The sequence below is a fragment of the Salvelinus alpinus genome, chromosome 28, assembly GCF_045679555.1.
Source record: "Salvelinus alpinus chromosome 28, SLU_Salpinus.1, whole genome shotgun sequence".
NCBI lineage: Eukaryota > Metazoa > Chordata > Actinopteri > Salmoniformes > Salmonidae > Salvelinus > Salvelinus alpinus.
This window is the reverse complement of record NC_092113.1, coordinates 27,473,908-27,486,574: the sequence shown is the minus strand read 5'-3', so window position 1 is coordinate 27,486,574 and position 12,667 is coordinate 27,473,908. Positions and strand designations below refer to the sequence as shown.

At 45.2% G+C, this 12,667-nt stretch overlaps 1 protein-coding gene across 1 annotated transcript in view; it reads right to left on the bottom strand.

The window, feature by feature from the left end:
- LOC139557592 (integrin alpha-5-like) overlaps positions 1-12,667 on the bottom strand; it is an 86,508-nt gene that overhangs the window by 26,806 nt on the left and 47,035 nt on the right. Inside the window, exons 11-19 of the mRNA XM_071372596.1 lie at positions 11,984-12,036; positions 11,389-11,594; positions 10,965-11,156; positions 10,803-10,848; positions 9,998-10,111; positions 7,833-7,888; positions 7,246-7,403; positions 3,600-3,737; positions 301-368 (exon numbers count right to left, since the gene is read on the bottom strand). Coding sequence (XP_071228697.1) covers positions 301-368; positions 3,600-3,737; positions 7,246-7,403; positions 7,833-7,888; positions 9,998-10,111; positions 10,803-10,848; positions 10,965-11,156; positions 11,389-11,594; positions 11,984-12,036 — 1,031 coding nt within the window. The remainder of the gene's footprint in view (positions 1-300; positions 369-3,599; positions 3,738-7,245; positions 7,404-7,832; positions 7,889-9,997; positions 10,112-10,802; positions 10,849-10,964; positions 11,157-11,388; positions 11,595-11,983; positions 12,037-12,667) is intronic.

The window sequence follows — 12,667 nt, the reverse complement described above, 5'->3', positions numbered from 1 at the left end:
ACCAGCACTCCTTCCTGTTTTCAAAGCACGGTAGTATCTTCTGTTAGTGGAGCATTGTAGGGCTATTAACAGACTGGCTAAACTAAAAAAACGGGTGGAGCACGACACAGCTTTACTTACCCATCAGACCAAAACAACAACAAGGCCGACTCATCTGCATAGTGGGGTGAAAAGTTCACTTACTACATACAACCTGGCTCACAGTTGACCATACATAGCTATATTCTCCTGATCCAGTGGATGTCCTGAGCCGTGTATGGTCTAGGACTTATAGAGAAGGAAATGAAGGGACTAACTCACCCGTGCACCGCCAGCTTTAAGTCAGGAACACAGATGTTGTCTTCTCCACAGTCCAGCAGAATCTGGGCCTGGAGGAGGGAAGAAGATGAGAGGAACACATTAAACAGTGACAGAGCGTATACATGATCACACAGGCCCCGTTAAAAATGAAGCCTACACTTCTTTCAATTAGAATTCACACAGAGAATTAGACACACTTTGCTTTGATGGTAAACATACAATAGAGTGACTGTAGCGGGACGGGACATGTCGTGTAGCCAATAATGAGGAATATATTCCAGTCCAACCTTCAACCGCCCATCGTCCCCCGAGTAGAGTGTCATCACTACAGACCAGACATGTGTAATACTACTGTTAACAGTCCTCTCTCCCGGGGAAGGTTATAGACTGTATGACTGTGTGTGATGACACAAATAACACTAATTCAGCCTCATGTCTGACTTCACTTCCCTTTTGAGGGAAATGGCTCAATAAGAAGGCAGGAAAAGCTCAAGATCACGTCTGACTGTGTGATCAAAACCTCTGTTTTAACCCCTCTCTCTGGCCTGGGACACAGAGGCACAACATTTAGAGGGAAACTCTCCAGCTCAGCAGTGACTACCATCCCCCGGTTTCACACCTCTGGCCCTGGCTACTATGTTGGGCCCTTCCAGAACACTATCCCCTGGCTAGAGTCATATGACCTGGTCAGCCAATCACAGGCTGTACCTGGTGGGGATCTCAAACCCCCAACACAGTCTGTGCTTTAGTCTGTGACACAGCGCTGCAGAGACAGGTCAGAAGAACTCTGCACCACCTTAACTCATTTCTGTACCTTCTACATGGACAATCCTGCCTCTAGACATTCCCAAGCGGTATTAGTGCATCTTTGACAATAAAACCACTGTACACAACACATCCAGTAGTCTATCCTCCTCCTTGTTTGTAGTGCGTGTCTGATTCGGCTCCAAACTTCGGCTTGCCTCTAGAAAAAATGTTGTGTGCCCGAACAGCCGAAAAAACACTCACTGAAGTCCAAAACAAACAAAAACGTCACAAAATGTTGACATAATATGTGCACAAACTCTTCCGAACTGTTTCAGCTGGGAATCATGCCAACGCCTTTAGGCCAGGGTGATCTTGAGGCCTAGACTCAGAAAGACCAGAAAGACATGAAGCAGGACAGGGTGCAATAACCACTGAACATGTGTGTGTGTGTGTAGCAGGTTTAGCGTAGGTAATGGTTTCCCTGTGTGATTCCATCACAGTGTGATGATCATGATGCTTTAGATGACAATGAGGATAATAAATAGAAGTTGAGGGAGATTAGAAAGAGCTCAGCGCCTCCCCTGTCATTACACAGCCAGGGGTTCTAATTAAGGGAAAGCAGGGTAACCATAGTAACCTCCAGCTCACTCTGCCCCCTCAGTGTGTGCTGCATGGCCCACAGTCAGACCCAGTCAGTCAGAGAAAAAGTTACAGGTTCCTATCCTCGCTGAAGCTAAGAAATATCAACTGACAGTGCCCCGGCTTCACGGCAACATGTGGAGCACATTACAGAGAAACTCTGAAACTACACAGAGGCATCAGTGAGCTCTCACTCGGCAACCAGAGGGTGTGAGAACCGGGGTAAACCACAACTGCCAGCCCAGTACATACGATGCCATATAGTGAAATCCATAATAAAGCATGGTGCATGTGATTAAATCCAGGCGGTAGTCAGTAATCACCCCCTACACGGTGTTACATTCACAATGGGTATCCATGATTAATGAAATATGTCAGCAGCTTTACACTACTAACCCCCCCCCCCCCCCCCCATACATCATAGACACACATGGGTTATTCGAGCCCCACTCTGAAGTTCAGTTTCAGTACTACAACAGAATTTTTAGAGTTCAGTATTTAGATGTAGTGTAAGTACAACACAGCAGATCTGATGAGGCCCCAGCAGCTTTGATATAACAAGGAGACACCAATGACAGGGCTCAGTACTGCCCTGCTCAGAGGGAGAGAGATGAAGGGAGATAAATAAATACAGAGAGTGTGAAATACAGAGGGAGAGAGATGAAGGGAGATAAATAAATACAGAGAGAGTGAAATACAGAGGGAGAGAGATGAAGGGAGATAAATAAATACAGAGAGAGTGAAATACAGAGGGAGAGAGATGAAGAGAGATAAATAAATACAGAGAGAGTGAAATACAGAGGGAGAGAGATGAAGGGAGATAAATAAATACAGAGAGAGTGAAATCCAGAGGGAGAGAGAGGCTGCGGTTACTGTGTCTGGCTGTGTGGAAAGTAATCCACGGAGACTCTGTGCCACAAAACGTTCAAAACCCGGACAGATCATTTCAAGTCATCAGTCTTAAGTCTCAAGTTATTTTATTTTCTATTAAGTTGAGACTCAAGTCATCAAATTTGTTACTTGAGTCAGTGTCTACATTTCTGCCATATGGTCCAGCACGCCACAGCTGAAGGCAGGCAGCCCACACGTTGAGCCCTGCTCACGTCTCTCTCCCTCTCTCTGCCTGCCAGGAGAAAACTGGAAAAATTCAGACAAATCTACACCAGATGGCACATGGCCTGTGTGCTGCGAGCGAAGCACCCCATTGGCCCCACCCAGAAATATCTATTAACCCCGTGTGTCTGACTGTGCACCCCTCAGTCGGAACACGACTTATCAACCGTTACACAGCCTATCTGGGCTGAAAGCTGCTATTCCTGGAGGGGCAGTCAAACTCGAACTCTCTCTCCACCATAGTGTGCACATGCCTCACATTTCTTCTGTTGAAAACTGCTTTCCAGACCCTCTGGACCCCTTCCCAGCAGAGCGGTTTGGAAATCAACTAGGAGAGCAGCCTTGGTCTTTCTGAGGGTATGTGTGGGGGAGAGGGAAGGAAGGGGGAGGTCTGGTCAAGGTGAAAACATTACCATCACCTCTGAGTGAGTGAATGGATTTCCAGCCACGCCTTCACTAAGCCTTGTTCATTAAAACATGTGCAGTGCTCCACCACCAGAGATACAGGGGCTGTTGACTCAGAGTAGTCCTCCAGGGTTGGAGTGCTGCGCTGGGGGTCAGACAGAATGGCGGGAGGGTGTGCTGAGGGTCAGACAGAAGGGCGGGAGGGTGTGCTGGGGGTCAGGAGTGCTGCGGGGGTGATGGCTGGGGGGGTCAGTGGTGCTGTGGGGTTGTTGTACTGGGGGGTCAGTGGTGCTGTGGGTTGCTGTGCAGGGTGGTCAGTGGTGCTGGGGGGTCAGCAGTGCTGTGGGGGTGCTGGGGCGGTCATAGTTAGACAGAGGGGGGGTGTATTGAAGTACCTTCTGCTCGATGAGCTCGGTGGTCTGGTAGTTAAGGATGGGTCTGAGTCCGTGGGAGTCGAACGCTGCCTGAGGATCCAGACTGAAGTTGAGGGAGATGTAGATGGAGGAGAGCTTATCTCTGAACTCCTTGTCATCCTGCAGTCAGATAGAGACAGAGAGACAGATAGAGAGACAGATACAGAGACAGATACAGAGAGAGAGACAGAGGCAGATAGAGAGACAGATAGAGAGACAGAGACAGACAGAGAGAGATAGAGAAACAGATAGAGAGACAGATACAGACAGATAGAGAGACAGATAGAGAGACAGATAGAGAGACAGATAGAGAGACAGATAGAGAGACAGAGGCAGATAAAGAGACAGATAGAGAGACAGAGAGAGAGACAGAGACAGAGAGAGAGACAGAGACAGAGACAGAGAGAGAGACAGAGACAGATAGAGAGACAGAGGCAGATAAAGAGACAGATAGAGAGACAGATAGAGAGACAGAGACAGATAGAGAGACAGAGACAGATAGAGAAACAGATAGAGAGACAGATACAGACAGATAGAGAGACAGATAGAGAGACAGATAGAGAGACAGAGACAGATAGAGAGACAGATAGAGAGACAGAGGCAGATAAAGAGACAGATAGAGACCGAGGCAGATAGAGAGACAGAGAGAGAGACAGAGAGAGAGAGACAGAGAGAGAGACAGAGAGAGAGAGACAGATAGAGGCAGATAGAGAGGCAGATAGAGAGACAGAGACAGATAGAGACAGATAGAGAGACAGATGGACAGAGAGATAGAGACAGAGAGAGACAGAGACAGAGATAGAGAGAGAGACAGAAATAGAGAGAGAGACAGAGGCAGAGGCAGAGAGAGAGACAGATAGAGAGGCAGATAGAGAGACAGATAGAGAGACAAAGACAGATAGAGAGACAGATAGAGACAGAGGCAGATAGAGAAACAGATAGAGAGACAGATGGACAGAGAGATAGAGACAGAGAGAGACAGAGACAGAGATAGAGAGAGAGACAGAAATAGAGAGAGAGACAGAGGCAGAGGCAGAGAGAGAGACAGATAGAGAGGCAGATAGAGAGGCAGATAGAGAGACAGATAGAGAGACAAAGACAGATAGAGAGACAGATAGAGACAGAGGCAGATAGAGAAACAGATAGAGGGACAGATGGACAGAGACAGAGAGAGACAGAGAGAGACAGAGACAGCGATAGAGAGAGAGATAGAGAGAGAGACAGAGAGAGACAGATAGAGAGACAGAGACAGAGAGAGCGAGAGCGAGAGAGAGACAGAGACAGAGACAGAGACAGATAGATAGACATAGAGAGAGAGAGAGAGAGAGAGAGAGAGAGAGAGAGAGAGAGAGAGAGAGAGAGAGAGAGAGAGAGAGAGAGAGAGAGAGAGAGAGAGAGAGAGAGAGAGAGAGAGAGAGAGAGAGAGAGAGAGAGAGAGAGAGAGAGAGAGAGAGACAGAGAGAGACAGATAGAGAGATGGAGACAGATAGAGATGGATAGAGAGAGGGACAGAGACACAGAGAGAGACAGATAGAGAGACAGAGAGAGAGACAGAGACAGATACAGAGACAGAGACAGATAGAGACAGATAGATAGACATAGAGAGAGAGAGAGAGAGAGAGAAAGAGAGAGAGAGACAGAGACAGATATAGAGAGACAGAGAGAGACAGATAGAGAGACGGAGACAGATAGAGATGGATAGAGAGAGGGACAGAGACACAGAGAGAGACAGAGAGAGAGATAGAGAGAGAGACAGAGAGGGAGAGAGAGAGAGACAGAGACAGATAGAGACAGAGACAGATAGAGACAGAGACGGATAGAGAGAGGGACAGAGACAGATAGATAGAGAGAGGTACAGAGACAGATAGAGAGACAGAGAGAGACAGAGAGAGACAGATAGAGACGGAGAGAGAGATGTATACAGTGATCCCTCGCCACTTCGCGGTTCACTTATCGCGGATTCGCTATTTCGCGGATTTTCATAATGCATTTTTTATTTTTTTTTGGTGCATTGTGCTCTGCATTCTGATTCGCTAAAAACTCACTCCCGCTTCTTGTATCAAAACATGCTACGAATTGTGCTATCATTTTGTCGTCTCGTGCAGTTATGTGTACGTACATAAAACAGCTTGGCAAATTTACATTAAGTTGGCCAGGAAGGAAGGAAGGACTAACGCTTGGTCGCTTAGCAACCATGGTGCGAATGGCCACTGAACTTAAGCGAGTAGCTGAGGAATGGGACCCTTTGATGAGCCGTTCATTACAGTTCTCCAACGTAATCGATGGTGGCATGTCGGTGTACAAGGATCTTTTTGCAAAGAAGAAAAAAGAGCGACAACAGCTGCCTATCACTATGCTCTTCTCCCGAACAAACACACCTGCACCGCGGGCTTCAGAAGAAGAGAACACTGCAGAGCGCAGTCAGGATGCAGCGGCCCAGTCTGAAGAGCAGTGAAACGGCCTACACGTGAGTCACTGTATTTGTATACATGTAATAGTTGCTAATTGTAAAAAAAAAAAGAAGTTTTCTATTTCGCGGATTTCACTTATCGCGGGTCATTTTCGGAACGTAACCCCCGCGATAAACGAGGGATTACTGTATACTAAACTGTGCTCTTTCAAAAAAGTTCTTACATATATAGGTTTTACGGACACAGTATGTTTTACATGAGTTATCTTGTTGTTATTAGTCCCAACCTTCAGCTCCATTCAACCCCTCCCATCTATCTCTTAACACCATCCATATTGGATTTCTATTTGCTATATATTTTTCAACGGTGCTGTAATGCTTCACAAAAGTTCTGAACCTTCCTATTCTCATTGTTTCTACAGATTGTATATTGAAAATAAACATTTTTGCTAAAAGTAATATTATATTATTGATCGATTGACTATGACTTTTTAGATCACCCAGTAGTGTTATCTGTGACCAAAAACAAGCTACATATGGACAGTACCAAAACAAATGATCTAATGATTCTGCCTCTTCGCAGCTAAATCTACTTAGCTGGGAAGGTTGTATCCTCCATATAAATGACATTATGTTGGTTGCAAGAATTCTGTATAATAATTTACATAGAAAAATTCTAAGTTTTGAATCTGGCATCGTTTTGCATATCAGTTCAAAAACCATGTTTATTTTTATTTTTTATTTAACCTTTATTTAACCAGGCAAGTCAGGTAAAAACAAATTCTTATTTACAATGACGGCCTACACCTGCCAAACCCGGACGACGCTGGGCCAATTGTGCGCCGCCCTATGGGACTCCCAATCACGGCCGATTGTGATGGAGCCTTGATTCGAACCAGGGGTGTGTAGTGACACCTCAAGCACTGAGATGCAGTGTCTTAGACTGCTGCGCCATACGGGAGCACATGTGCCATGGAATCAGTACGTCAAAAATCTATTCCCAACTATTTTGCAATCTATATGGCACGGCTGTCAATTATTTGGTCCTTAAATGAAACTGGTATACTTTTTTATTGATCACAATTTTCTTTAACCAATGATGGTCTTTAATGCCGGGCCGACAGACCAGTTCTTACTTTTTCCCCTTCCACTTTCCTCTTCCATTTTTGTGGTAATGGTGCAATTACTTGGTTGTAATTTTGGGTAGAGCAGACTTACCCTCAGGTAGATCTTGGTCTCGTGACACACACGCTCTCCGCTCCGCACTCTCACACTCCTCTGAAGCATTGCCTGCTGGGAGTCTACAAACAGAGCCCTCTTCACCCCTCCCTTCTGCATGTGTTTCAGACGGTCCAACTGCACCTCTACCAGGAAGCCTGGAACACACACACATACACACAACCATGAATGTGCTATTGTTTTACACACCATCACATTAAAACTAACTTGCATAATCTCAAGCGAATAGAGAATCCAGACTATGTAGTTTGTTTACCATATGGCACCTAGCACAGTAACTATATGCATAGAGGGCTGATTAGTGGAATAATTGCTGGGCTTGTGTATGAACAAAGAGGAGCCTAGTGCTTTGATTGGAAATCATTAAAAGGATCAGAGCAGATATGGGGATTCTGGAAGCCTGACACTGCTCCTCATATCTTTGTCACAATACAATACAATACAAAGCATCAGAAAAGTATTTCAACATACACAATGTTGTGTGCACATCTGATATTCGTGTGCAATTGAGAGTTTGTAATATGGTATTGTACGTCATCTGGACCAGATGAGGACAGTCGGCTCACCTAGGTTGTCTGGTAGGTACTTCCCATTGGCAGAGAGGCAGAAACTCAGGTTGACACTGTTTAGAACAGAGGAGAGACATAACAGAGACACGATAAGGGAAGCATTCATGGCACAAACATGCAAACAACATACATAAAAACGCACAGACAGCTCACTCATTCACGCTCTTCCTTCCATACTTCCTCTTCCTCTCAAATCCGTCTTCAGATAACTAACAAGACAAGCCAAGTGGTATAATGGGTAACACTGTATGATATGAAGTAATGGCTAGTCATATGGGTAATGTTAGGAAAGGCATCTCTATGGTGTAGCCAGCCAAGTTAATAACGTGGCGTGTCCACCCATCCTCAGCTCTCCAGCCTGGAATGGCTGAGTTAAAGAGGGTGAAATTGAACATCATCTCATGTATCCCCACAGACAGCACAGTCAGTCAGTGTCTATATGTGTACGGGCTCAGAGCTCTCTCTCTCTCTCTCTCTCTCCCATGACATCAGTCACAGATTCCAACAGTCCGCAACGCAAACCCAAGCCCTTTACAACCAAACCCTCACTGACTGGAAAGAAAGAGGGAGGCGGCGATGGGGGGGAAAAGGGAGCGAAACAGAGTTAATGTTGATAGAATACAAGGGAAGGAAGAAATAAAAGAGAATAAAATAGACAACCTCTTTCTGTATCTATCTAGGAGAAACCCCTGTGTCTGTTTGTGTAGGAGTATGTACCTGCGCAAGAGCATCTCCACATCCTGATGCTTCCCAGCTGTGTTCCAACACCAAACAATAACTCATTCAAAAGCAGCTGGCAAACTTCCCGACCCCTCCCTCCCTCCATCTCCCCCCTCTATTCCTCCTTCCCTCCACCCCCATCTACATCCCACCATCACCTGGCAATGCAGGGGGGAAGCAGCAGACACACCAACACAGTGTCAAGCATGTTGAGCAGCACAGCCAGAGATCAGAGCAACGCTGTTCTGTTCTGTTTCCGCTCCCATTGGATGGTAATGAGTACAATGCTGCACATTCCCTGCTCCTCTCGAAGAAACATAATCTGTTATGAAGTTGCTATAACAACAGGTCACCACCACCAGATAAGCCTGACTGTCTCCCAAATAAATAACATGATTAGTCTTGTGGAGTGATACAGTATATCCTCAATGGGACTTCCTGTCTAAGTACAAATGAGAGCTAGTTTTGAGGAACTCCTTCCTGTTGCGCCAATTGTAAATCAAGCAGCAGTTAGACAACAACACCCTTAGATAATGGAGTCTGCACCTGTATTCACAAACTGTCTTAGAGTAGGGGTTGCTGATCTAGGATCAATTTACAATTTTAAAACATACTGAAAAAGATAACATGGATGGAGACCTGATCCTTGATCAACACTCAGGTCCTGGAGACTAGACAAGTACTCAACATGACACAGGTATGATGCAGTACTTACCAGGAGACAGGTATGATGGAGTACTTACCAGGAGACAGATATGATGTAGTGTTTACCAGGAGACAGATATGATGCAGTGCTTACCAGGAGACAGGTATGATGCAGTACTTACCAGGAGACAGGTATGATGCAGTGTTTACCAGGAGACAGGTATGATGCAGTGCTTACCAGGAGACAGGTATGATGCAGTGCTTACCAGGAGACAGGTATGATGCAGTGCTTACCAGGAGACAGGTATGATGCAGTACTTACCAGGAGACAGGTATGATGCAGTACTTACCAGGAGACAGGTATGATGCAGTACTTACCAGGAGACAGGTATGATGCAGTACTTACCAGAAGACAGGTATGATGCAGTGCTTACCAGGAGACAGGTATGATGCAGTGCTTACCAGGAGACAGGTATGATGCAGTGCTTACCAGGAGACAGGTATGATGCAGTGTTTACCAGGAGACAGGTATGATGCAGTGCTTACCAGGAGACAGGTATGATGAGTACTTACCAAGAGACAGGTATGATGCAGTTCTTACCAGGAGACAGGTATGATGCAGTGTTTACCAGGAGACAGGTATGATGCAGTGCTTACCAGGAGACAGGTATGATGCAGTACTTACCAGGAGACAGGTATGATGCAGTGCTTACCAGGAGACAGGTATGATGCAGTGCTTACCAGGAGACAGGTATGATGCAGTACTTACCAGGAGACAGGTATGATGCAGTGCTTACCAGGAGACAGGTATGGTGGTGTTGCCGTTGTTGACTGAACAACTCTTCTCCTCAGGGTTGATCATTGTGGGGTAGATGGTCAGGGAGGCGCTGGTGTTGACGATGGGCCGGGATCTGTGGTACATTAGATGGGAGCAAAGTTACATATGATAGAGGCAGACCTTTTGGTTGAAGTTACATATGATAGAGGCAGACCTTTGGGCTGAAGTTACATATGATAGAGGCTGAACTTAGGGCTGAAGTTACATATGATAGAGGCTGAACTTAGGGCTGAAGTTACATATGATAGAGGCAGACCATTGGGCTGAAGTTACATATGATAGAGGCAGACCTTTGGGCTGAAGTTACATATGACAGAGGCAGACCTTTGGGCTGAAGTTACATATGACAGAGGCAGACCTTTGGGCTGAAGTTACATATGACAGAGGCAGACCTTTGGGCTGAAGTTACATATGATAGAGGCAGACCTTTGGGCTGAAGTTACATATGATAGAGGCAGACCTTTGGGCTGAAGTTACATATGATAGAGGCAGACCTTTGGGCTGAAGTTACATATGATAGAGGCAGACCTTTGGGATGAAGTTACATATGATAGAGGCAGACCTTTGGGCTGAAGTTACATATGATAGAGGCAGACCTTTGGGATGAAGTTACATATGATAGAGGCAGACCTTTGGGCTGAAGTTACATATGATACAGGCAGACCTTTGGGTAAACCTCTTAACTCGACACTATTTTTTTACTAGTATTAAAAAAATCCCTCAATAGTTTGACAGATAGAAGGTTATGAGTAAAATGAAATTACCTGTACAAAATCGCCTTGTCAACTCCAAAAGCACCAACAATAAGATCTGTTGTGAAAAAACATTTATAGTTCATAGACTACAAGTAAACAACAAGTACACAGTATAAGCACACTCCGAACTATGAGAGATGTTTTTAAAAATTCACTGGACTTGTCACTCACCTGGGTAGCCATTCATGTCCTGATCCTTAGCACCTCGAAGTGCGAATCCAAAGCTGGCCGGCACTGTGCCTGAAGCCCATTGGCCAGCTATGACCTGAGAGGGTGTGTCCCTGAGCCCACCGGCGAATCCGTTGTAGATGAGAACCAATCCCTGCTGGTCCTCTCCACCGAAAGGACAGCTGATGGCCAAGTCTACCAATCAGAGAAGAGGAGAGAACAGGAGAAGACCATGAGATCAATCAGAACTTTCCAGACTACTGGGACTTGGAATTAACTACATGAGACCAACAAAAACGACATGTAGTAGTCTCAAAATCAATAACCTGACACACGAACGGTCCATAAGAGGGAAGGTTTCACTTTTCAATCAAATAATGCTTTCTTCTGTCCCTTAAAGCTCCAGTATTACCACCACACCTCTCACCATTGTATCCGTCCTGGTTGAGGTCTCCCAGAGGTGCGATGGTGCTGCCAAACCTCCCAAACACCTGGGTCCCGGTCAGGTTGAGAGTTGGCTTCAGGTCTAGTGGTCCACGCTGCAGATAGAGGTACACACGGCCCACCTCCTCCAGACGGCTGTCTGACCCTCGGGTCATGTACATGGGAGCTCCCACCAACAGGTCCGACATCCTGAGGGGAGGAGAGAGAAACACACGGTCACAGACATATACATTGTACAGACTAATGTGGCAAATTCAGTAAGCTTTCCTACAATTCCCAGGCTTTAGAGAAATTATTTTTTACAATTTCTCAACCCTAGTACAGACACAAAAGACACATTTCCCATAAAAGTAGTCATTGGTCAGAAACCCAGTCTCACCACCACCCATATCATTAAAAAGGGTGAGAACGCCACTATGTCAGCTGTCTGAGAATCGACTCCTACTCATTCTTCATTATTGATGTTGACTGAGTTTTCCCATAACATTATTGGATAAATTAAATCTTGCTCATGGGCGAGAACATACTGTATGACAATGTTTCATTAGAATGTCATGTTCGACTCTTAGAGAACTCACCCGTCGCTATTGATGTCGGCTGTGGCCACAGCATACCCAAAATAGGAGCCCATCTGAGTAAACATCAGTACATCCTGTCAACATCACTATCTATCTGGGTTCAAAATGGCTCAAAATAGAAAAGCTGCTTTTAAGCAAAGGGGCTTCTAACAGAAATGACAGTAAATCTACTTGAATTAAGAGAGATCCTGTAGAAGAGACTACTAACAGAGACAAAATGGTCAATGAAAATGATGGTGCTTGCTTGGTCTAACTTGAAGCTGTTAAGTTAGTCTTTTTTGTCATGTCTGTATAATACATTTCTATCTGAAGTAGCAAAGCGACAGAAACAGCTTAATTTCCAGACTCCCAGGGTAAGCAAATACACGTATGATTTTATTTACTCAGCTGAACCAATCAGCACCATTAAAAGGGGCACACGCTATTTCCATTCCATTTGCAGAAAGGATCATGCTGCTCATTTGGAGAAAATTGCTTCTGCACTTTAACTTCAATAATTATGCTTTACAGCAAACCACAGATGGCTTGAAATCCAGTTAGCAGAGACTTGTAAAGGAAATTATTTTGCTTATATCATCAGTGTTCCAGTATACACTGACTCAGGAAATTAAGAGTTGCCACGAGAAACAGCTAGTTATGGAACCGCAGAGTCTGTCTGAAAAAAACAGCTATGAGTTTGAGATG